The 27402-nt window shown below is 31.2% G+C and overlaps 1 protein-coding gene across 1 annotated transcript in view; it reads right to left on the minus strand.

The window, feature by feature from the left end:
• Positions 1–223: 223 nt before the first annotated feature.
• The window catches only part of LOC140447696 (lipase 3-like), a 70435-nt gene continuing 43256 nt past the window's right edge, over positions 224–27402 (minus strand). The window contains exons 3-4 of the mRNA XM_072540494.1: positions 2851–3033; positions 224–698 (exon numbers count right to left, since the gene is read on the minus strand). Of these exons, the coding sequence (XP_072396595.1) occupies positions 252–698; positions 2851–3033 (630 nt within the window). The 3' untranslated portion in view covers positions 224–251. The remainder of the gene's footprint in view (positions 699–2850; positions 3034–27402) is intronic.

A 27402-nucleotide genomic window follows, 5' to 3' on the forward strand; every position in this document is an offset into this window, starting at 1 on the left:
ATGACATTCATTTATAATTTTTTAAATTGTATAATTTACCGGCGGTATTTATAAGTACAAGTTAAAAATAACGTATTTATCATATTTACTTTGCGGTAATTATTTTGTGTCAAATACGAATTCGATGTTTCAAAATATATATTAAAAAAAACTTCCAAATTAGATCCAGAATGTGATGATTTTCAAAAATATCGTACTGACACTTTAGGTTAATAAATTGATAGAAAATCTCTAAACATTTATTTATAATTTTATGATTCATATTTTGCAAGAATGTTTAAAATTTTTGCGTAAACTAGTTTGGGAGCGTCTTTTCCAAATAAATAGTCCATGTGATTCCAAGTGGGAAGCGGAACCCAATATTTTTCTTTTACACTTTTAAGTTCACCGTGGAGTTTATTTACATCTGTTTCACTTGATAACCAATCATTAGAACTGTAGATAAGATGAATGGGCGCACTGATTTTAGATAAATTATAGTCGGGGGGTATTTCGGAACCATTATAATAGTATCTGTTTTTTATTGGTCCAAAGTCATATTTACGAAAATGTCCAGATTCGACTTCTTGTGCATAATGAAGAACCTGTTTTGTAGATGCACCGGCTGGATAATGAGCATATATCAGAACAGTGTCAGCAGGATCCATCTGATCTGGACTAAATCCAGATATTGCGAAAATAGAAATTTTGCAATAAACCTGCAAAGAAAATGAATAGAGATTTTGGTTTGTAGGTACATTGTTACAGTTTTGATAGTTACATATGTACGTAAACAATATGAAAAAACCCAAATCTAATTTTTATTAAATTTTTCGTAGGACCCATTTGTTATCGATCAGTTATAGTACAAGATCCCACTGCAGGATCAAAAAGTGGCCGCAAATATTTTTAATTCAATTAGTAGTTATTAGTTTTTGACAAATATTTTATTTCGTTCATTTATTTTTTAAATAAAATACGCTGCTCGTGACGTATATGCATGTTTTTTATATCAAATTAAAGCTAATTTTTTTCTTAATATGGTGATATGATATAAGGCTACTTGAGAAAAATGGTCGAAAATTAGGGTTGCAGCTGTTAAAAATGCGAGGTATCAAAGATAAAGAAAACATATTTAGGGCGCCACGGCACTGGTTTAACAAGTAATAATATGTGTATTAATATATACCTATCGACGCATGCTTTAAAAACTCACACAATTGATACTTAAAACCAGTAGCGTTGCGTGCCAGCTCTCTTTTATTTTATCTACAATATTCGCGTTTTTAACAGCTGACAACCCTAATTTTCGACCATTTTTCTCAGCACACTTTTATCATCATATTAAGAAAAAAAATTGCAATAATTTAATATAAAAAACATGCATATATACGTCATGAGAAGCGTATTTTTTTGACCACATTTTGACTGGCAACCTATGCGTTTTCCTAATTTTAAATATATGTAAAAATGCGAGTTTGATTAACTACGTTATGAACGTATTGATCCTGCAGTGGGATCTTAGGCTATTAGTATTTAATTTTGCTTCTATGAAGAAATAAATATTGGCGTTATTCCCAGATTTCTGTTAAAGCGATACAAAAATTTTCAAAAGTTTTCTGTTGTATTTATGTATTAAATTTTGTTCTATGTAAACAATAGCTAAAATAAACGATTAAACAAAAAGTTTAAAGCAGTCACGAGCTAATAGAAGTGGCCACTCCATAGAAAATAAACACTTTAAAAAAAAAATGAAAACGTAAAACATACAATAATTTGTAATACTTATTAGAAGACAAATATATTAATAATGATTTAATTAAAACAATATTTTTTATTAATCTAAATTACATTATATCTCTCAGTGATACAAAGACACAATCCTTATTTTTATTTTTCTCTTATATCTTTACATCAATTCTAGTCTTACCAGTTTCTCAAAAATTATTTCATTTACTTACGATTTTTTTATTATATATTTTTATTGTGGTCCTTCAATCTTTTCCGTGGTTTTCCTTTACGGAAGATTTAATATCGGTACATTATGTCCAGTTCGTGTAAGCCAGTCTGGATTGTAGATGCCCTGAACTTTTTTTCATTCATAGAACTTTAATTCTAACCATATCATTAATATTTAACTCTTCTTTTAATTTAATTAAATACGTAATGTTATTCCTCTAAAACACACTTTTTCTTCTGCTAATTTCCTTTCCAATTCTTTCCTAACGTTTTTTTCTACTATCCAAATTCTTGTTTAATATTTTGTTACTAATACTATTACTAAATTATTTTTCCATTATCTTGATCTAGTCCTAGTTATTCATATTTCCTTCGTTATCACTCGTAGTGATTTTTTAGCTGTTTCTCCTAACTACTTGATCATCTCTGGATATATTTCTTTTGTATTCAATACTTTTAATCGTTTCCTAAATTCCTCTTTCGATATCTATGATGTTGATTTTTCGTTGATTTCGTTTTCTTTCTCCTCTGCTGTTTCTTGTTTAACCCTTTCTCTTGTTAATGGTTTTCGTTTCCAACCTTATTTTAACAATTAATGTTTTAAAGGAAAAATTCAAACGAATTACCTAATTAGGATCAGAAATAATTATTAAAATCAATTTATTTTGTTTACGTAACGTAGCTTTCGATATAATAAGAGCATATTATTTTTTTCTATTGTGAATTCAATTTTGAACTTACATAACTCTATTTACCTCTATATAATTACAAACGTTAATAGAAGAAATAATTAAATATTTCAATTTTTTTGACCGGTTTCTTTAATTTCACCAATAATTCGTAATTAGACTTACTAAAAACTTTCACAGGGAAGTTGTAACATACACCGCTAAAAAGTATTTTAAAACTTACCGCTCCTATTCCTACACTACACATAGCGTTATTAACTAAAACGAAAAAGGCATGGGATGGCATAAACTCGCTTTTTCCAATCATCAATTTATTTCCAAAGACAAATCGACCGAAAGCTAAGGCCCTCACTAATGGACTGACCAGATTTTCCATATATGCCACTGGAGCAAGACTGATATGTGCCTGTAATACATTAATACATCAATATTATTATTTTAAATATATATATATATATATATATATATATATATATATATATATATATATATATATGTACATGTACATACACATGTAACAAATATTATGATTGTTGTTCGAAGATTTTTGTATTTTTGGAACGTGCTAGAAACATGTCCAATTAAGACCTCATAATCTATTTGACCAAATACACTTGAATGTTGGACAAATATAAAAATCATGTTTTCATAAAATATTATTTGTAATTTTGTTTTTATGTATATATATATATATATATATATATATATATATATATATATATATATATATATGTTAGATCACTAATCACGTATTTGACTTTTTAAAAAAAGAACTTTATTTGTTACAAATTAAATATTAAATAATAGTACAAAATTAAATTAATTTAAAATGACTACAATAACTGGACTGGTCGAAGTTGCAGCTAAGAGTGGTTCCGGCATCTGAGAATGGTAATTTATAGGTTTGGTATGAAGTGCTGAATTGCTGTTCCCATGAATATTGGCCAACGGTTCGTACAAAGTTCTAATGCGTGCTCAGCGGTTTCTATGGGAATGGGATGATGAAATCTGAAGTCGGCGAACTTAAGCTAGTTCAAGGTTAATATTTTCTCATATAACAGCTCCCCTTATTAGTGAAAAGTCAATGCCATTGCTTTGACTTTTACAGAGTAATTGGTGTTTCTGCTTCGCTTTCCTGTTGGACATTGGGTCTTCTTCTGAAGGAGGTTAAGCTTTGAAGTTTCTGTCTAATGGAATTTCTGCGTGGTAGTGGAGTTGGAGGCTGATCCTGGGACAAGGAGATTGCAATTTTTGGGAATATTTTGGTTCGGTATTTGCAGAAAAGGTATAAGATAACTAGGATAATAATCAGGGATAAGGTTGATATAGTGAATAAGGGTAGATGTTCCTCAATGAATGATTGGCTCATAATATGGTCCAGTTCTTCTGAATATTGGTCCAATTTGTGTTGTGCAATATTTAAGTCATCTACGTTGATCTTACTGAGTTTTAGTGGTTTCAATTTTGATAGGTGATTCTTTGTCTCAAAATGGTCACAGCATCTGTAGGGTACGTTAACTGGGTGACTTCTATACGTGATATTTGTATATTTCTCAATTTGGTCTTTAGCATGAATTCTGGTACTGCCGATCAATGCAATGCATTCGGGAATTAATCTTAAGATTGAATTTGTTTTTATTATTTGTGTAGTGACGTCTTTCCTTGCACATTTGATTGTTACTGGTAATGGATCGGAAATGGTTAGTAAGAAACCATAAATTTCGGTCAATTTCTTGTACATTGTAACCTTGTGCCAAGAGCATGGACATCTGGCAAGTTTTTGGTAAGTTGCTGAGAGGTTTCAAAAGCTGGGCTTCACATATAGCATCTGTGTCTATGGGATACGGAAGAATGTCTGTACACATTCTTTGGTTTTGACTGATTTGTTTGCAATTTTCGGTGTCCATGGGTAAGACATATGAAATTGAATCATCATCTCGCGCTATGTATTTATGAACAGTTGAAAGTATATGATGAAAACCAGTTTGATTATCTAATATTGGTATTGAATATAATTGATACAAGGTGAATATTTCGGGATCAACTAACGGAATTTCGAGAACGAAAACAATTTTTGAATCAAGCTGATAAGCTTGCAGTTTTATTATGTCAATATACTGAGCTATATTTGACATATAAGTGGGTAGAGGCAATACGTTATTTTGTAATGACTGTGAGATTTCTTTTAATGCGTCCGTTAAGTCTATGGGCGAAATAATAGAACTATGTAGAATTTGCAGGCGAGAGAATGTGATAGAATTTAGTATATCATTTAAATAATTCTCTAAAAATACGTAGCTTTCCATTAAGGACTCACATAAATCTAGTATTTGTAATTGTGCTTGGTAAAAGGAGATGTCATTATTAATGTCCAGAAGTGTAGTCTCGATAGTTTTTAAGTCTTTGTTAAAAGTTTCTTCGTCTATTTGCAATTTTTGAATTGTAGTGTTGAAAGTTCTTATAACTGAAGTGGTAACAGATATTTGATTTTTTAGGAGATTTTCAATTTGAGTTTCATCGGAATTTATCTTATTTATACATTTATTAAAGTATTCGCCATCAGAGGCGTCTAAATTTCCAGTAATAGATTTCCAGATTGTTCCAATACCATTTACTAAACCGCGTTTTAGGCGTTTATTATAAGGTACTGTGTCAGAGGTTATTTCTTTATCCTTGAGAGGGCATCTGCATTTCTGTTTATTTTTCCTGCGCGATGTTCTATTTTATAATTGTATTCTTCGAGTTTTAGGCGCCAACGCGCTAATCGGCTTCCAGGATCTTTTATCGAGAAAAGCCATGTAAGGGGTCGATGATCGGTAATCAGGGTGAATTTTCGGCCAAAAAGATATGGTCTAAAATGTTTGACTGCCCATACGATAGCTAATAGTTCTCTCTCTATCGTCGAATATTTTGTTTCGGCACCGCATAATGTTCTGGAGGCATAAGCTATGGGTAAATCTTTTCCAATAGGGCCTTGTGATAGAACAGCTCCAATCGCGAATGCACTAGCGTCAGTTGTTAGTAAAAATGGTTCCTCAAAGTTGGGATATATAAGTATTGGATCCGAAGTTAAAATATTTTTTAGTTCGTTAAAGGCTTCTTTGCAATCAGAATTAAAAATAAAAGGTACGTCTTTCTGAAGTAGTTTCGTAAGTGGTTTAGAAATTTTGGCGAAATTTGGAATAAATCTTCTATAGTAACCGGCTAAGCCTAAGAATGACTTTATTTCTTTGGTGTTCTTTGGTTCCGGGAAGTTTTTGATACAAGATATTTTAGCTGGATTTGTTTTTACACCATTTTCTGTTACAAGGTGGCCCAAATATGCTACTTCTTTTCTTAAAAATTCGCACTTGTCTGGCTGTATTTTTAAATTTGCTTTTCGCAACCTTTTAAAAACTTCTGTTAGTCGTGACATGTGATCATGAATAGTGGGTGAGTAGATAATTATGTCATCCATATACACTAAGCATCTTTCGTTTTATATTCCTAAGAGGATGTTGTCCATTACTCTTTGGAAAGTAGATGGAGCATTCATTAGTCCGAATGGCATGCGAACAAATTCGTAATGTCTATTTTCGACGGAAAAGGCCGTTTTCTGGATGTCTTGTGGCTCGATTTCAATCTGGTGAAATCCAGACGCTAAATCTAGTGTTGTGAAGTATTGGCATCTTCCTAGTTGGTCCAATAGTTCTGATATTTGTGGTAGAGGATAACGGTCTTGTACTGTGAGTTCGTTGAGTTTTCGATAATCAATAACAACTCGCCATTTTTGTTTTCCTGACGCATCTAATTTCTTCGGTACGACCCAGACTGGACTCGACCAGGGCGAGACACTTTTCTGGATTATTCCTTCTTCTAACATTTTATTAATTTGCGTCTTTACCTCTTCCTTGTGTATTTGAGGATATCTATAGGATTTAGTGAAGACAGGTTTAGCGTTGTTTGTTTCGATTTTGTGCTTGATTTGTGAAGGTCAGTTTGTCGCCTTCGACATAAAATATATCTGCGTATTCAGTACATATGTCTAGAATTAGTTCTTGTTCTTCGCAATTTAGATGATCAATTCTTAGTTGTTCTTTAATTATTCGTGTTCTATATACTACGGGTTCTTCAAAATCATTTCCGTTGTAGGATAGGATTGTCTCCGAATTTTTGAAAGGTTCGATTGAAATGTCTGAAAATTCGATTGTCTTCGGCATAGCATTAGCATTTAGTACGGAAGTTAAGAATTCTCCATTTTCATCTACATGGACTAATGCATGAGGTAATCTAACTTTTTCCATTTCTTGAGCTGATAATATGGCATCTGTATTTGATAAGTTGCATTTTAGTCTGCATATTTGTTCGGTCCGGCTGTCAATGGTAATTCTGTTTTTTTCTTTTATTCGTTTTCTCTCTGGTCTTTCAAGATTTTTGTCTTGATCTCGGTTTTTTACGATAGTATATTTTTCATTTATAGGGTTTTGATATTTTAAATTTGATTCCTGTTTAGAATCTGATTTAATTTTTATTTTAGGTTTGTTTTGTCTTGTTTCTGTAGGGTGTGTCGGTGTTTTGTCTTTAGGAGGTGTGTTTGTCTCGTGTCCTACTTTGTGAAGGGTGACAGTTTTAAAATTTGTATGCAACTGTCGGGATTTGAGATCTATTACGCATTCATAATGATCTAGAAAGTCTAGGCCTATTATGCGATCGAAATCAATGTCTAAATTGAAAATAAAGACTTTGTGAGGATTATCGTCAGTGAAGGGAATCAGAACAGATTCTGTTATTAACAATTTTTGATCGGTTATACCTTGAATAGTAACGTTTTCAGGAAATCTATTATGATAATTGCGTGCTGTGTTTTCTTTGAAAACAGTGATTCCAGCACCTGTGTCGATTAAAAGTTTAAAAGTGTTGGTAGCATCGTTAATGTAATATAAATTTTTGGAACTCATTGTATGAAATGGGGTTACATGAATGTCTATTCGGGAAAATTGAGATCCGGATGAAAGTTGTCTAAGTTGAGTGCTTGGATTTGTTCTTGGATATTCGTAATATCCGTTGAGGGGTTCGTATGATTGGGAGGATGATTTTGATTCTGAAGTGAAAGAAAATCCTGATAATTTTGTGTGTTATTGGTTTCGTAAATGTTATCAGTTTGTGGATTATTTTCTGTATAATAATCTGTTTCAAAGTTTTCATAATTATCGGTATTATAATAATTATCTGTATAGTATTCGTCTGTATAATAGTTAGTCGTCATTTCATTAGGGTATTCGTTTAAAACATGTGCTCTTTGGAAGTTTGGGTTTCTTTGAATAACAGATGGACGATTTTGATTTTGATTTTGAGATGAAAAGGAAGATCTCTGTTGGTTGAAATTTGGATTATTGGACGAATATTGATTCCTATTAGGGTTCTGATTGTTTTGATAGTTGTTAGGTCCATTATTATATTGGTTTTGGTAACCGTGTGGCCTAGAAAAAGTTTGGTTTGGCTGTACGAAACGTGAAGAGCGGCATTCACTATTTAGATGACCAATGCGGCCACAATTTGTACATTTTGTAAACTGAGATGAGGGTCTTCTCATTGGTTGAGAGGATTTAGGAATAGTTGATCTAGAATTAGATTTTTGTTCTTCAAAATATGACAATTGAAGTTCACGTCTAATACGATTGCTTGCTTCAATGAGATCTTTTGGATTACTAGCCCTAATAATTTGTCCTAGACGAGGTTCTAAACCGGTTAAAAGTGTGTTTAGGGCCATGGTATCGATTAAGTCACATTGGGCAGTTTTTTGATCTGGGGATAAATTTGCTACTTGGATCGAGGCGTGCATTTTTGCATTCAGAACTTGTAAACGGTTAAAGAAAGTTAGAGGAGATTCGTTAGATAGTTGTTTTAGTCTTTGTAAGTCTTGTATTAAGGAGGTCAGGTCTCTACTGTCTCCGAAATGTAGATTTAGTAATTGTTTTATTTCTGTATAAGAAATTGGTTTTCTAGAATTAATAAGCTGTGCAGCTTTACCTTTGAGTTTATTTTTTACGTGAATCGTTAATAGAACGCGCTGATCGCCTGTGGCCATTTTAAAAGCACAGTCGCACGCATCTAAAAATGTAGAAAGAGAAATCGGATCGCCTTCAAATTCTGGGATAATAGAAAATATTTCCGAAAGCTTGTATGGTTCGATTTCTTGTTGAGTCTGGGAACGTGTCTCAGGCATTTTTCAAGATATTTTTAAACGAAAATGAAAAATAGAAGTATGGAGAAATATAAAATGTATCAGTATATTAGGGAGAAAAAAAATGTGGTGGTATATAAAGGGCAAAATGTTTCAATATAAAAATATCAAATAATATATCAACAAAAATGTATCAAATATACCAAATAAAAATATATCAAGAGAAAATATACCAAAATATAGCAAATAAAAAAAATATATCAATAAAATATCAGTATAAAATAGTATGTAAAGAAATATCAATAATTTCAAATATTAGATAATCAACTTGTATTTTCTTTTATGTATCTTGATTAATTGACTTGCAGTATAGTCAATTTCGTAAATTATTATAACAAAATTATTAACGAGATGGTTCAAAATCCTCTTACATAAAGAAGAACATCGGGACGCCTTGTTCTCTCTGCTCAGCTACCAGGGGCTTCACTAGGTGTTCCTTCCGTAGATTACAGGAGTGAGGTTGTTCTGAGATGCTTTCTTCTTTAAGGGTTGTCTTGTTCTCTTTGCTCGGCTACCAGGGGCTTCACTAGGTGTTCCTTCCGTAGGTCACAGGAGTGAGGACTTCCGTAGATTCTTTGTTCCGTTAAGGGATGAGAATCCGCCGCTGCCAGTGAGTATACACGTGTTCTAGCAACGTTAACCGGATCCTACTGACTGCGCCAATTGTTAGATCACTAATCACGTATTTGACTTTTTAAAAAAAGAACTTTATTTGTTACAAATTAAATATTAAATAATAGTACAAAATTAAATTAATTTAAAATGACTACAATAACTGGACTGGTCGAAGTTGCAGCTAAGAGTGGTTCCGGCATCTGAGAATGGTAATTTATAGGTTTGGTATGAAGTGCTGAATTGCTGTTCCCATGAATATTGGCCAACGGTTCGTACAAAGTTCTAATGCGTGCTCAGCGGTTTCTATGGGAATGGGATGATGAAATCTGAAGTCGGCGAACTTAAGCTAGTTCAAGGTTAATATTTTCTCATATAACATATATATATATATATATATATATATTATATATATATATATATATATATATGAAGGGCTCGGGTGAAGATAATGGTAAGTCACATTTCTACAAATGTTCAGAAATGAAACTTAAAAGTTTACCGATTGATTGCTCTGTTGCAATGACACTTGTCATAGCAGTATTTTTACATGTATACTCGTTAATCTTCTAACTAGCTTATTTTAACTTCGAGTAAAACGATACTTTGAATCAAAAACACTGTAGATACCATTTTTTACGTTTATTGAACTGCACATAGGATATAAAAATAAAACAAATACTAAAAAATGTTATTAGAAATAAACACAAGAAACAATAATAGAAATAAGAAAAACATTACAGGGACTTTGCAAATAATGACCTGTAAAACTCGTGATGAACGTTGGGAATCCAATCCAAATACGAAAGTACATGTTCAAGTTTACTAGGTTCAATACCAAGCCGTGTAGCATATGTTTTCTGAAGATCTCGAATAAAATGTTCTTGTAGAATCTCAGTTCTTCCTCTTTTTTGAATTGGGTATGAATTAAACTTACCATTGTATGTATCAGCGATTTTGATTTGTTCAAAATTCTCAGCAGAGAAGCGCATTCGCATTTCTAATACTACATGGATTAGCCGGTGTAGACTTGGGTTGTACAAAATAGTTTCTCATTTCAGACACTTTTAAAAAATCTTCTTGATTCATCTTGTAAACGATGAATGGATTTTTCTTTTGGCATGTTCTTAGTATGTTTTCCCACTCAGCTGGAGAATATACATATTGATAATGAGCTCGTACGTATTTTTCTACAACAGCAAAATCTCTGTCTGATGGTAACATTGTGTGTCCGACCTGTGGAAAAATATGTATTATTTCTTTAAAATTTCCCAGGGCTAGTAAACGAAGCCACACTCCAACCAAAGACCAGTTTTTATTTTGGCCGATGCAGTTATCAGAGATAGCTATTAACGTATGTCCTTTAATATTGTGCATCTGGAAGTGTTTAAGCAGACAGCTTCCGATGTCTGCACCTCTAGCAGCGGTTGACTCATCCCACAAATAAAAGTATCCCTCCGAGGGATACAACGAGTGTATACCCAGATTATAAGAAAACAGTTTCTTTTTATAAAATGTAGAACCAGTAGACAATTTGGGGGTTGGAAGTGCTTGTTGAAGATCAAATGTTATTGCATATGTTTCATTGCTCTCTTGTGCTTTTTTTTGTTGCATTTTTTATCGCGTCTTGTCCAGCTTTAGCCTTCCTGTGATGCAGTTATTGCTTCAATTTTAACGCTTGAATTTCTTCGTCATTTCTTTGTATTGTAGCCTCTTTCATACTAACATAGATTGAATCACATATATGGCACGTATCGGATTTAGGTGATTTGAATTTAATATTAAAATCGTCAGTAAATATTCTTTGAAACTTATCAGCAGATACACATTCTTGATTTTGCGATAGACATTCAATTTTATAAACTTCATAGCACTTCTCTATTGTATAGTCCATTGTCATAAAATACGTATTACAGTTGTCATTTCGGGAATAGTGACTCTCATATTTTGGGAGTCTTTTAATAAATTCTTTAAGAAATAGGATGTCCTCATTAGAAAATTTTTTTTTGTGATTTGCATGACGTCCTCTTCCATCCATTTTCGGCGTTAGTAAACCTTGTTTAATGTTTCTAGCAATATTTTCGACTCTACCTCTATTATGTTGTAGTCCATGAATATTTAGAAATGCTTTTTTACAAATTTGATACCTCGTGTTGCCTGTAGTTATTATTAAATAATCGACAGTGTGACTCCTTCGGGAAGGCGACTCCTTTGGTTTGGTACTGCGGGCCTTTGTCTTAATCTGTATGCATCCAAATAAATACGCATTTTGGGTATTAAAATTATTTATCTCCCAAAACTTCTGAAAAATACTTTTCCTTTCGTCTGCTGATACTACCTCAAAACATTTTCTTTTGCACAAACAATCTTCTCCTATCGATTTTTGTGGTATAACGTTTCCCTTTCCTCTTTTACAAGTATATGATTGACCACTGTTCCGTTTGTTTTGTTGTCGCTGATCAATATTACATCCTCGTTTCCTCTTTCTTCCTCGAACAGGGTTTTCTTTGTCAGGTTCATCAGATACTGCATTAGGATTGTGGTTGGATAACGGTGTAGGCCATATCTTACGATGTTTCTGCAAAAGAAATTGTACATTTGTACAAACAGAACATTTTTAAGCGCAAGAAAATTTCGGGCCAATGCATTATAAATGCATTCATTTTTTTGAATCATGAGAAAACTAATAAGTATTTTTGATAATTTAAACATTAAGGAAAGATTACAGTATTACCGAGGGTCAAAAGTCCCTTAGAATAAGCGAAAAGTTTCTTCTGATTCAGATATTTAAAATTAAAATTCACACTAAAGTTTCTCTTCTTTTTCACTCCCGTAACTTATTAAAATACACATTGTAGAAGTTTTCAAGGACTTTCGGTCCTCGCTTGTAATGTAGTCTTTCATTCTGGGTTTAAATTTTTCAAAAATACTTATTAGTTTTATGAATATTTGAAAAAAATAAATGCATTTAAAAAGCATTAAATTGATGAAAACAATGGTAACTACTTGTGAATTGGTTATATTCGTTAGTCTCGTCATTATACGTAAAAAATGGTATCTACACAATTACCATTATTTTCAAGCTAAATCAAGTTGGAGACAAATATTCAAAAACTTACCTTTTCTTGCCAATATCTTCGTTAAAACTGTAGTCTGGATCTTTATCGCTATCATCGTATTCTGAACTACCACTTGTGTCACATGTTTCTTGCAAATTTCGCTTATTTTGTTCACACAAAGACGTAAACAACTTATTGTTCGCCGCCATGATGACAAATACCATTATATTCGTCACGACGACTGTCAGTTACCAGGATGTTAGGGTGCTACTGTAGCGTCATCTATTAAGATATCGATAAATCTTCACAAGGAATCTGTTTCTAGCTACATTTACCATTATTTCCATATAAAAAGTCGATTTCGCCAAAAATGTTAGATACCATTATCTTCACCCGAGCCCTTCATATATATATATATATATATATATATATATATATATATATATATATATATATATATATATATATATATATATATATATATATATATATATATATTGTTATGATGTATTGTTTGTTTGTGAATGATGAGCAATGAGTATTTTTAATAATATAGGGTTTTTATCGCGGTTCTCAAAGAAATAGTTTGTAAGTACTTTATAACTTTATAACTATTATGAAACACACACATATATATATATATATATATATATATATATATATATATATATATATATATATATATATCTAACCTAGCCAATGTAAATTTAAAATAAACTATCTTTAAATTGATATTCCTATAAAACTAATTAAATTCTATAGACAATGTAAAATTTAAACAAACTACCTTCAAAATTGAAACTGTTATGACACTAACTAAATTATATTAACAAAATTTTGTACCTTTCTTTCACTGAATGCCTAAATGAACTGTTTTCCACTATATAGATTCTAATCACCACTGAATGTCTTCGTACTTCGGTTATCCTTGTTTTTGTGAAATTACTTAGATATATTTTTCTTCACCAGCATTTATAAACCACCAAGCAAACCAGCAAAACAGCATTTATATTTATTCTTCTTTTCAATATACCAATATCCAATTATTATAAGTTGATTTATACTAATCTCCAATCATAATATAATTTTAATTTCTTCCAATATTCTTCTAATATACTTTTTTAATCTTCAATAATTATTTGTGTATAATTATAAATGTGCATAATTTTTAATCTTCATTTAACTCACTATATTAAACAATTGGACTATTTGTAACTGATTGACTGTCTTGAAAATTCTGAACAATTGACTTCACTAACTAAATGAGTCTATCTTCTACTAACTTTCATAATAAACTCTGGCCATCTTGAATCCAAATCACGGGTATTTATATCTTTTCAATCTTCCAGAACCATCTGGTAAGAAATCATATTCGATTTAGTTCTATTTCTTCTATATGGATGTTCTCGAAAAAAATATCCATTCGATCCACCGACATAATCATTATTCCAGAATGTTCCAACATAAACAAAGGTCAAATTCTGCATTCTGAAGAATTCGTTAATGTTCTATTGATAATTTTGTTGACATTTAGGCTTTTCAGATCAGAATAAACATTTAAATTAGTAACTATATATAAATTAAACATTTTAAACTAACATTATTATTATAACCCCACTTTATATTCCTAATTATATAAAATGTCACTTGGAGAGTATGTATATCTGTCTATCACACATATGTATAGTTGGTTGCCTATGCACATGGCTCACTTAAATATATTTACCACATTAAACTACAACTTTTTACAATTATTATATGCTAATTTCTTAAAAATGCCCTCATATAAATAATTTTTTATTAAATTCTCTAGTATATAACTTATTAAAATAACCAACTACTTTTAATATCTAATATTATGTAGTATATAACTTATAAATTATTTTCTATAAACCCTATTCGTATCAATACCCCAAAATAATATTTAAAATAAATAATTTACTTATTATTTTTTTAAATATTAATTTTCTATCTACATACCTTACTAAATTAATAATTCAATTTTTTTTTTATTTAAAATGTGTTTGTTAAATACATCCCTGTTCGCTGTCTATGTCAAACTGTCATGTCAAATAAAGCAATGGAGGCTATTATATGAGAAAATAAACATAATCATATATTATTGTGTTATGTTTATTTATAGACAAAACCTATGAATTATTTCCATTCAAAATAACTTTCATCAATATAAATTGGTAAGTTTTATACTTTATTATATTAGAAAGACATTTATAGCAATTATAGTATCAATTTTGTGTCTAACCCCAAATTATGATTTTTAGGGTACAAATTATTTTCCATATATACAAAATTCAACAAGTATGATGTCAAATTGATTCACAACAAAGAAATCTACCATCTATCTATGAAATGGATCTATCAGTAAGTTATTAGTGTTATTATATTTGTGTCAAAGGTATAGAAAACATTATTCAATCTCTTCATGATATTGAAAAATGTCGTTGATATGAAACATGCCTCTTAGTCTGTTCTCTGCATCTATTAACACATAACTATTTAGTCCATTCTGATTTTCAATTCTATATGGACCTTCAAACATTGGTTGTAATTTCTTACAACGATTTTCTTTAACATTACTCTTTCTAAGTGAACGAATTAACACTTGGTCTCCTTTTTGAAATGTGATTGGTTTTTTTTATATTTCGATTTTGTCTTCTGATATATTTTTCAGCTTTCCTCCTAATTCGGTTATTCACTTTCTGCATTACTTGTTCTAACATATCCTGATTATATTCACTAATCCACTTTCTGTTTCCTATATGGCCAAACATTAAATATTCTGGTACTTCCTCTGTATTCAAATTATGTGTATTATTTAAAAAATATTCTACTTGTGGTATATGTTGCTGCCAAGTTTCATGTTGATTTTGGCACAGTATCCTTAAATATTTTATAACTTCTTTAATATATCTTTCTGCAGGATTTGCCTGAGGATGTCTGATACTTGTAAAATGAATGTTGATTCCCTTTTTCTCACAAAATGTCCGAAATTTTTGGTTGTTAAAATATGTAGCATTATCTATTATGCAATTTCTAAATGGTCCTATTTCTTCGAAAAATTGATTAATATATAATTTTAATGTTTTAACATTTGTTCTGGAGCAAGGATATAGTTTAATAAATTTTGTATATAAATCAACTATCACTAGTATATGCTTTTTTCCTGTTGGACTGAGAACTAAATTTGAAATAAAATCCATGGAAACTGTATTTAGTTTTTCATATACAACATTAGATTTATATGTGTTCTGGTTTTTGAAATTCTTTTCTTTGTTTAGTTGACATATTGGGCATTGGGTAGTAATTTCTTTTGCTATACTTATGTCATTCTTTGCAAAATAATTGTCCCTAAATAGCATCCATAGCTTTCTTGAACCAATATGCATATAATTGTTATGTAAATTTTTCAATATTTTCTTTGCTAAAGTTCTATTTATTACATATACTTCTATGCCATTTATTATTTTATAATTAACTCCATCTTTCTTAAGGACTTTTTGTTTTTCACTCAAATTGATCTGATCTCTTATAATTTCTTCTTTAGAATATAATCCAGTACTTTCTACTAATTGATTTAATCCAATTTTTATTGTTCGCTGCCCTTTTTGTGGTGTATTTTCTAACCTTGATAAAGCATCTGCCACTATATTGGATTTTCCAGAAATGTATTTGATTTCAAAGCAGTATTCACTAAGTATTAGACTCCACCGATGTATTCTACTGTTTCCATATTTGTTATTTAATATAGACGTTAAAGCTTGGTGATCTGTTTCTATTGTAAATTCATTACCCAACAAATAAAATCTTAATTTTGTGACACAGTGTATTATACTTGCTAGTTCTAATTCTGAAACTGAGTAACCCTTTTCATGTGGCTTTGTGATTCTTGAAATGAATTGTATTGGGTATTCGACCCCATCATGTATTTGTAATAATACCCCTGATAATCTCTCTATTGATGCATCTGTTCTTAATATGAATGGCTGTGTGTAGTCAGGATAGTATATTTTCAAATTTGACAGAAAAATGTTTTTAATCTCTTGGAATGCTAGTTCTCTTCTCTGATCCCATCTCCATTTTACACCTTTTCTCAGTAGTTCAAGTAATGGAATTTCTTTTATACTTAGATCTGGTATCATCCTTTTATAATAATTAATTATTCCAATGAATCCTCTTAAAGTTCTTAAACTGTGTGGTGTTTTATATTCCTGAATGACTTGTGTCCGTTCTGGATCCATTTCGATTCCGTTAGTATTAAGTTTATAACCTAAATATATTACTTCTTTTTGAAAAAATGTACATTTTTCTTGATTTATTTTTAGTCCAACTTTGTCTAATCTATTTATTATAATTTTTAGGTGTTTCTCATGATCTTCAGCCGTTTTAGAAAAAATTAATATATCATCAATGTAGTGAATTACAAAATGTTCATATTGATCCAAAATATCATGAAGACATCTACATAGAGCACTGCAAGATGATTGAAGTCCAAATGGTACTACTTTGAATTGATATACTACTCCATCTATCTGAAATCCTGTATACTGTCTACTTTTTCTTTCTAAAGGTATTAACCAAAAACTATGCTGTAAATCGATTTTAGTGAAAAATGACATTCCTGTAATTCTTCCTAGTATTCCATCTATACTCATTGGTGCTTCAAATTGCTTTTCAGTAATCTTGTTAATATGCCTTGCATCCAAACATAACCTGATTTCACCTGATCTTTTACGTACTACTACTATAGGATTTATAAAACGTGTGTCTGCCTTCTCAATGATTCCATCTTCTAACATATTATTAATTGTTTTGTTTAATTCTTCTCTGTATTTATATGGTATTATGTATGATTTTGTTTTAAAATCTTTTTCTTCTTTAACTTTTATACTATGGATATAATTTTGTGCAATTCTATTTTCTTTATTGACAAGTCCCTTGTGTTGCTGCAATATGGAAATGACTATTGATTTATATTCTTCAGGGCAATTTAAAACTTTCATCATATCTTCTTCTTTACAAATAACATTATTCTTCATTATGTACTCATTATTCCTTGCTTCCAATTTTACGCACTCCACCTCGTAGGCATCCATCTGCTTAAAATTTCCATTCCTTAAATATTCACTACAATAATTATTCTTTACATTCTTTTGGGACATTTCCCTATCATCAAAATACATTTCTTCTTCATAAACATCATTATTTTCTTTTAATAATATCCTATCAACTCTTATTCCTTCTTCCACCTCATCTTTCTGCATAAATTTAATTATTTGCCCTTCCAAAGTTACCATTTTTTCCATAAATCCTTGACAATAAATCCTTGCATATTAATTTCTTTATTAAGAATATTAATTTTAAAATTGGCTAGTTTATCAATTTCACCCAACTTCTTATTATTTGCACCAACAATTTTAATTTTTGGAATATTTATTATATCTGATAGTTTTAATGTATTAAAAATAAAATTCTCCGAGACTAAAGTACTTTCTGAACCAGTATCTATCATAATTTTAATCATTTTATTTTTGGCCAAAGCATTTATATAAATTAAATTAATAGATTCAATAATTTTCTCTTCATCTAAAGAAATAAATTCAGAAGGTTTTTCATAATAGCAATGGCCTAACTTGTAATTCAGAAAGTTTACTGCACAAAATTTTGATTATTAGAATTGTCAGATGGTATCTGACCACTTGGATCTGATGTCCTATGTCTTTCCCTACTATGACTTCTACTCACATTTTCCTGCCTTGTACTACTTCGTTCCCTGTCTTCGCAGCTTCTATTCCTTCGAACACAATTTACCTGTCTGTTATAGTTAGGTCGCTCTGTATTTCTTCTATTGTTAAAATCTTGTCTATTATTATTAGTACTGTTATTAAAATGTTGTCTATTATAACTAGTATTGTTATTAAAGTTCTGTCTATTTTGATTACTGTTATTATTATTAAAATTTTGTAAATTATTACCATATCTATAATTATTGTTATATGATTGTCTATATTGTTGATTATCATTTTTATTATATTGAAAGTTATTATTGTTTTTTCTGTTGTTATTATTACTTGTCATATTGCCTCTTTGTATTCTTTGAATAAAATTAATAAAACCATCTATTGTTTGAATATTTTGTACAGTTACTGTTTGCACAACATCAACATCAAAATGTCTAGATACATTTAAGACTGTTTCATCCTCTTTGACTTCTTTTGAATTCTCTTCCATTTTCTGTTCTATTTTTTTTATGTCTTCTTTGACTTCTTTTGAATTCTCTTCCATTTTTTTCGTATTCTCTTCCATATTTTTCATATTCTCTTCCATTGTTTTGTTCATCTGCATCATTAATGACATCAAAGCTGCCATATTGACATTTTCCTCTCTTTCTGGATTCATTTCTGCAGTATCTTGTGGAACTTGAACTAAACTCTCCTCTTGTATAGGTTGTGTTTCTACTTCCACATCTTCTTCATTCTTTTTGCTTCTTGTACCTTTCTTTCCTTGAGACATTTTGAGACTTTACTTGTTCAAATATAATTAAAAATAAAATCTATAATTTTTTCTTTCTAATGAAAATTAATTTAATTATATGAAAGCACTTATCTTTCCAAACTAATTCTTTTAAATAGAGAGCCACCGCGTTGGGTGCCAAATTGTTATGATGTATTGTTTGTTTGTGAATGATGAGCAATGAGTATTTTTAATAATATAGGGTTTTTATCGCGGTTCTCAAAGAATTAGTTTGTAAGTACTTTTTTAAATTATCTTTATTATAACTATTATGAAACACACACACACACACACACACACACACACACACACACACATATATATATATATATATATATATATATATATATATATATATATATATATATATATATATATATATATATATCTAACCTAGCCAATGTAAATTTAAAATAAACTATCTTTAAATTGATATTCTTATAAAACTAATTAAATTCTATAGACAATGTAAAATTTAAACAAACTATCTTCAAAATTGAAACTGTTATGACACTAACTAAATTATATTAACAAAATTTTGTACCTTTCTTTCACTGAATGCCTAAATGAACTGTTTTCCACTATATAGATTCTAATCACCACTGAATGTCTTCGTACTTCGGTTATCCTTGTTTTTGTGAAATTACTTTTTCCAATTATCAGCTTCTACCAATTTAAGATATATTTTTCTTCACCAGTATTTATAAACCACCAAGCAAACCAGCAAATCAGCATTTATATTTATTCTTCTTTTCAATATACCAATATCCAATTATTATAAGTTGATTTATACTAATCTCCAATCATAATATAATTTTAATTTCTTCCAATATTCTTCTAATATACTTTTTTAATCTTCAATAATTATTTGTGTATAATTATAAATGTGCATAATTTTTAATCTTCATTTAACTCACTATAATAAACAATTGGACTATTTGTAACTGATTGACTGTTTTGAAAATTCTGAACAATTGACTCCCTAACTAAATGAGTCTATCTTCTACTAACTTTCATAATAAACTCTGGCCATCTTGAATCCAAATCACGGGTATTTATATCTTTTCAATCTTCCAGAACCATCTGGTATGAAATCATGTTCGATTTAGTTCTATTTCTTCTATATGGATGTTCTCAAAAAAAATATCTATTCGATCCACCGACATAATCATTATTCCAGAATGTTCCAACATAAACAAAGGTCAAATTCTGCATTCTGGAGATTTCGTTAATGTTCTATTGATAATTTTGTTGACATTTAGGCTTTTCAGATCAGAATAAACATTTAAATTAGTAACTATATATAAATTAAACATTTTAAACTAACATTATTATTATAACCCCACTTTATATTCCTAATTATTTAAAATGTCACTTGGAGAGTATGTATATCTGTCTATCACACATATGTATAGTTGGTTGCCTATGCACATGGCTCACTTAAATATATTTACAACATTAAACTACAACTTTTTACAATTATTATATGCTAATTTCTTAAAAATGCCCTCATATAAATAATTTTTTATTAAATTCTCTAGTATATAACTTATTAAAATAACCAACTACTTTTAATATCTAATATTATGTAGTATATAACTTATAAATTATTTTCTATAAACCCTATTCGTATCAATATATATATATATATATATATATACAGGGTGAGTCATAACTATTGGGACATAGACTAAGGACAGGTTATTTGGAACAAAATATGGCTATTGGGCCAAATATGCCTTAATAAAATGTTGCTGAGAGAAAAAAGATACAGGATGTTAAAGTTAATTTTTGTTTTTCTTTTTTTGTTAATAGTTTCCCTGTATATTTATAAATTGCTATCAAAATTGGCACAGAGGCATAATCTTAGACAAGAAATAGTATTTTATTTACAATTCCACTATCAAATACCAAACTAATAAACAAAGTTAACAACTAACGTAAGGTTTCCGTTTTGACGATAAATCAAAACTAAACACACTTTAACTTCAAAGAACTCACAAAAACTCAAACTAAATGTTCTACATGGTCTCCTCCGATTTCTATGCCTTTTCTAATTCTTTTTATAAAGGATTTTCGGACGTTAAAAATAATATTATTCTGTCCCCTTATAAGATTAGCTGCATTTTGAATGTATCTCCAAAGTTTGTCTCGTGTATTAATTTCATTGGCGTAAACTAAGGACTTCATATGTCCCCAAAAATAAAAATCTAGCGGATTGTACTCAGGACTTCTTGGTGGCCATTGAAAATCACTGCCTCTGCCAATCCATCGTTGAGGAAATACGTCATTAAGATGATTTCTAACAGCTAATGAAAAATAAGGTGGCGCTCCATCCTGCATAAACCACATTTTTCTTCTTACATCCAGTGACAGATCATCTAAAATATCACTAAGAGTATTTTCCAAAAATAATAAATAAGAATCTCCATTTAAATTCGGAGGAAGAACATAAGGCCCTAGTAGTTGGTCGCCTATAATGCCACACCAAATATTCAATTTAAACTCATGCTGAAAATGTCTAGCTTTAATAGCATGCGGGTTTTCTTCTTCCCAATAATGACTATTTCGCCAATTAAAAACCCCTCGTCTGGTAAAAGTTGCTTCTTCGGTGAACATAATATTCTTAATAAAGTGTCTTTCATTGCGATGTTTATTCAGAATACGTTGGCAAAACTGTAACCGTCGTGGTCTGTTTTAAGATCTGTTGGAAGTAAATTTTGAACAGGAGTGAAGTGATAAGGATGGAGGTTCTCTTTTTTTAGAATTCTAACAATAGACGACTGACTTACTTCTGTTGTTGCTGATAGATGTCGTGAACTTATTTCAGGATTTTCATCTACTCGAACCAAAAGTTCATCTTCTTGATTAGGTGTGATTTGTTTCGGTCAACCACCCCAATTTTTAGTGTGAAATGACCCAGTTTCATCTAAACTACGATATAATCTTGCAAAAGTTTTGTGATTTGGTTGCCTTCTGTTTGCGTATAACATTCCATACCTTCTGGCTGCCGAGCGACCGCAAAAATTTTCTTGTGCGTACAAGCAAATCATATCTCGCATTTCTTCATTAGTAAAATGATTGTGACGAGGCATTTCAATCAAAAAAAGTAATGATAACTTTAAAAAAATGTAACATTACACTACACTGTCACATCAAAAATAATTTACTCTGAACAAATGACATTTACCAAGTAAAATTGTAAATAAAATACTATTTCTTGTCTAAGATTATGCCTCTGTGCCAATTTTGATAGCAATTTATGAATATACAGGGAAACTATTAGCAAAAAACGAAAAACAAAAATTAACTTTAACACCCTGTATCTTTTTTCTCAGCAACATTTTATTAAGGCATATTTGGCCCAATAGCCATATTTTGTTCCAAATAACCTGTCCTTAGTCTATGTCCCAATAGTTATGACTCACCCTGTATATATATATATATATATATATATATATTATATATATATATATATATATATATATATATATATATATATATATATATACTTCTCCAAGAAATTAACGCACCACTTTGAAATATTTAAATATTTTATTAGCGTTAATAATAATTTTCCATTGTAATGTTATATTTTGCAAGCCCCTTGTATATACTATTCGTACACTCTATATTTATTGACTGTGTTTTATCGCTATAGTTTTTTTTGCAACAAAACAAAAAGAAGCAAAAAATGTACTTATTCTATAAATATGCTAATTTCAAGGAAGTGTTCAGGAATTTTATTTGGCTACTGTTTAATTGTTGATTATTGTTAATTGTGTTTATTATGGAGCGTCAATCACGTAATTTAACCCGAGATGAATGTGTCCAAGCAGTGATACTGTCGGAAGAAGGTTGGAGTTACCGAAGAATTGGTCGTCGGTTTAATGTATCCCACACATCCGTCTCACGGGTGTTAAAAAGATTCCTCGAAACAGGGGATCATACACGCAGACCAGGGCAAGGACGAAACCAGGTAACTACCCCTATTCAAGATCAATTTTTAAGAATTTCTGCTCTTCGTCAACGTTTTCTAATACATCGAAGTCTATAAATTCAGCTTCGAGACGTGCATACTGTAATGTATCAGCCACATACCCAAGGGAAACAACCCCACCCCCAAACGCAATCGTTAATCAGTTAGCCGGTATGTACAAGTCAACATAGTAAGTAAATAAAAGAAACAAAATAAGGAGTAGTTAGCCTAGAAAAGAATAATTAAAATTAATTAAATAATATTCCAATATCCAAATTAATAAAGAATAAATTCGACACAGTTTAACGTATACATTTCAAATTAAAAAACAAAGAATAACAATTGACCTAGTTTAACACAAGCCTGAATGTTTAAAAAATTACTACACTTTAGACCTTGTTGGAAAATAATATAAGGTACGAATTTTTAAACAAGTGATAAGAATTGAGCTGACTAAGAAGTTTTACATGGCGTGATCCAGTTTAACACATGGAATAGATGGCATAATCAGCGAAAACGTAGAAACAAATCTCCACTTCGGACGTGACAAAAGAATCTAAGGTACGAGTTGGCAAGAGATAAAAACAAACAGAAGTTGGTCAAACGGGTAGTAGCGTTCTGGAAACCGAGCCAGAGGTACCTCGACAGTCGGCAGTCAGCGCGGCAAGCGTTAGCCCAAGTATCGTGATATTCGTGTGCGACGGAAGGTAGAGATTCGAAAATACGAATTTTTCGTCTCGCTCAGTACCGCCATAACGTACAGTGAATTCCAGCGTTCATCCAGACTATTCCAGACTTCCAGTTTGGACTACAAGGCGTATTCATTAGCTATGGCCTAAGTAAGCTAAGGTAACGAACAATGTTTACTAACCATTTTGGGAACAATTAATAGTAGGTTGTCCGCCTTTTAAATTCCCTTAGTAAAATCTCTTCTCGTCTCCCTTCGCAAACAATAATAACCACTAATAGCTCATTGTACGTTTATGTAGTAGTTGTAAAATTACGATTTGTTAATTATACAGTAAGTTGAAAGTGGCTTGTTTTATTTTACCGTTAGATAGAGACAAGAAGGGAACATATTTTTGCTTTGTACATCTTCCTGGCTTCTAACTCAAGCCCATAGCCTCTGACTCTTTACAGGGCCTGCATCGGAGTACCCTTCAGCCCTATCCTGTTTGTCTTCCTACCCTCTTGTAAATCTGCGAGGGCGAAATCACAACCTATTCGAACTAGTGGACCAGTATGCCTCAAATTCGCTCGGATAGCTAAATCTCCTTTGAACACAGGGGATATTTCAGTGGTGACAGTGCTAAGCAGCCCTTAGTTCAATCCTATTTTATTACAATACTATACAAATTAGTACTGAAACTGTTCGCCAGCGACTTAGGGAATACAACTTAACACCAAGGATTGCCGTCCGAGGTTCTCTATTAACTGCAGAGCATCGAAGGGGGAGACTACATTTTGCCAGAGAACACGTTAATTGGTTAGAGGCTGACTGGGAACGAGTGCTATTTACTGACGAATCCCGATTTTGTTTGTACAATATCGACAGACGTGTTCGTGTGTTGCGACGACCCAACGAACGATATGCTCAGTGTAACTTCTCACACACCACATTTTTTGGTGGAGGATCCGTTATGGTGTGGGGTGGTATTTCTTTGACCGCACGTACGCACCTAGTGGTCATACAAAATGGAACTGTTACAGCTGAAAGGTACATATTGAAGATCCTGTAGCAACATGTAGTACCATTCGCTCCTTATATCGGTGAAATTTTCTTACTAATGCAAGATAATGCCAGACCTCACGCTGCACAGATCGTCAGAAATTATCTAGAAGAAGTAGAAATTAACACTATGGAATGGTCAGCACATAGTGCGGATTTAAATCCGGTTGAAAATCTCTGGGATATCCTTGGTAGCCAATTAAGAGCGACACCGATCCAGCCAAACAACTTACAGGAAGTGGGAGAGAGGCTGATCCAGATTTGGGGAGAACTAGACCAAATGAAATACGGCAATTAATTTTAAGTATGGGCCAACGATGTGAGGCTGTTATACGTAGTAGAGGTGGAAACACTCGTTATTAAGACTTTTTTCATATTTTAGTTTACTTTTGTTATCATTATTTTTTTAGAATTTTCCTTTTTTTTTTCTCCTGTACTTCAACATGTTCTGATGATTAGACAAATTGTTAGAGTAAATTATGTAAAATTATTATTGATTATTATTGACAGAAAACGAGAAAATCATTTATATAGTAACACATAACATTCTGAGAAAGTAGTTGTCTGGATAATACCGCTGCGTTTTCGAATATGTATGTAAAATTTTTGTAACCGTACTTTTTCCATACTTTCTTTACAGTAACTACAGTAACATTGCTAACATCGAACTCTCTAGCAACGCTTCTTCTTGAACGTGTTAATTGTTGCACAAATTTGGGTATCCCGGTATTCTCTTTCCTCAAATTTTTCTAGTGACATTTCTTAAGCGTGGCATTTTTTGCAATTTTTGAGGCAATAACAACTCGCAAGAACGCAAGCATTGGTCTCCCCTTAAAAAACACAGACAATAAATCTACACACTGTTGTCCAGAATTACCACCATGAAACAATTTTATCATTTGTATCTTTTCTGCGGGCGAATAAATTATTTATGTTATTGCTTTAAACAACCAAGGTATAATGACAAATTATTGGCGACGGGTCAACGAAGGTTCGTGGAAAGTCGACGGCGCGCAGTGTTGTCACTTATAGGTGTATATTTAATTTAAAACTTACCGTACGGTATATATATATATATATATATATATATATATATATATATATATATATATATATATATATATATATATATTATATTTGTGTGTGTAGGTGTGTGTGTAGGTGTGTGTGTGTGTGTAGGTGTGTGTGTGTGTGTGTAGGTGTGTGTGTGTGCGTGTGTGTGTGTGTGTAGCGTAACAAGAAGTCGGGAGACCTCTCTTCGATAGCGAATTAGGTGAACAGTAAATTCAAAGCCTTTTCCTGGAGGCTGTTGACCAACGCTAGGAATAATCTTTTACTCCGACATGCATTTACAGTTCACAATTAAAGAACATTTTATTTTTCACTCTTTACGTAAAGTAAAGACGATAAAATGAAATTTAAAGATTGCGTCTTATTTCAATTCGAATTCCACCATTCTTCTACACATGTTTTGAGTTACTCAACTCCTCATCAGGAACACATGAAATACAGTCTTTACGGCGGCATCTATACGAAGTAATAAGAAGTCGGGCTGTTATTTTAATTATAACGGCCAAATACTACACTGCATTTCATTTCAGTTTGAACTTCCAGAAGTGTTCCGGTTGAGTTGAATAACTTGAAACATGTATAGAACAATGGTGGAATTCGAATTAAAATGAAATGCAATCTTTTACTTTCATATATATATATATATATATATATATATATATATATATATATATATATATATATATATATATATACGAATATTACCAAATTCTCGGGAAGAACCGCGTTAAGAATTTGAAACTGTACATTTTAGTACCCATTCTGGAGTCATTATCAAGAGGGATTATTATTATTATATTATAGATTTACCTATAAAAAATAGAATGAGGACAAATATTACTATCCAAAAAATGAATATAAGCACAGGATATGAAACGGTGAAAATAGACAGTAAAAACCAACCAATAATTAAAACGAATAAGGACAATTGCCTTCTCAAAACTAAGACAACCAAAAATCGAGTAACCTGGTGGAACAATGATCTGAGTAAATTACGCAGCATGATCAGAAATTACTTCAACAAAGCTAAACTAATAAACTGATGGGTAGAGTATTAAAAACATTTTACATAGTTTAACAAAACACTTTCTAAATCAACAAGACCTTTTTGGAGAACTTTTTGAGAGTGTCTTCAGGAAACACATGGTATCAGCACAGTACAGAAGGTTCTTTTAAGGAGGAGCCAAGATATATATAATAATATATAATAACGGATTTATTACGGCTGTCGCCGCTTCTCCGCCCCCAATTTCCATCTTTTTCTGTCATATGCAGTTGCCTCTTCTAAGTCTCTTGCCGCCATTGCTTCATCAATATCGTTGCGCCAACTTCTCCGTGGTCGTCCTCTCTTTCTTCTTTCAGGAGGGATCCATTCCAGTACTCTCCTAGGCCATCTGTACTCTGGCATTCTTTTAACATGTCCGAACCAGATTAATTGTTTTATTTCTATGTTATTATTGATATTTCTCTCCATTTTCATTTCGTTTCTTATTTGTTCATTTCTAACTCTCTCCAGTTTCGATCTATCGCAGCTTCGTCTCAGAGCATCCATTTCTGTCGTCATAAGTTTG

Source organism: Diabrotica undecimpunctata, chromosome 8 (genome assembly GCF_040954645.1).
Source record: "Diabrotica undecimpunctata isolate CICGRU chromosome 8, icDiaUnde3, whole genome shotgun sequence".
NCBI classification, from domain to species: domain Eukaryota; kingdom Metazoa; phylum Arthropoda; class Insecta; order Coleoptera; family Chrysomelidae; genus Diabrotica; species Diabrotica undecimpunctata.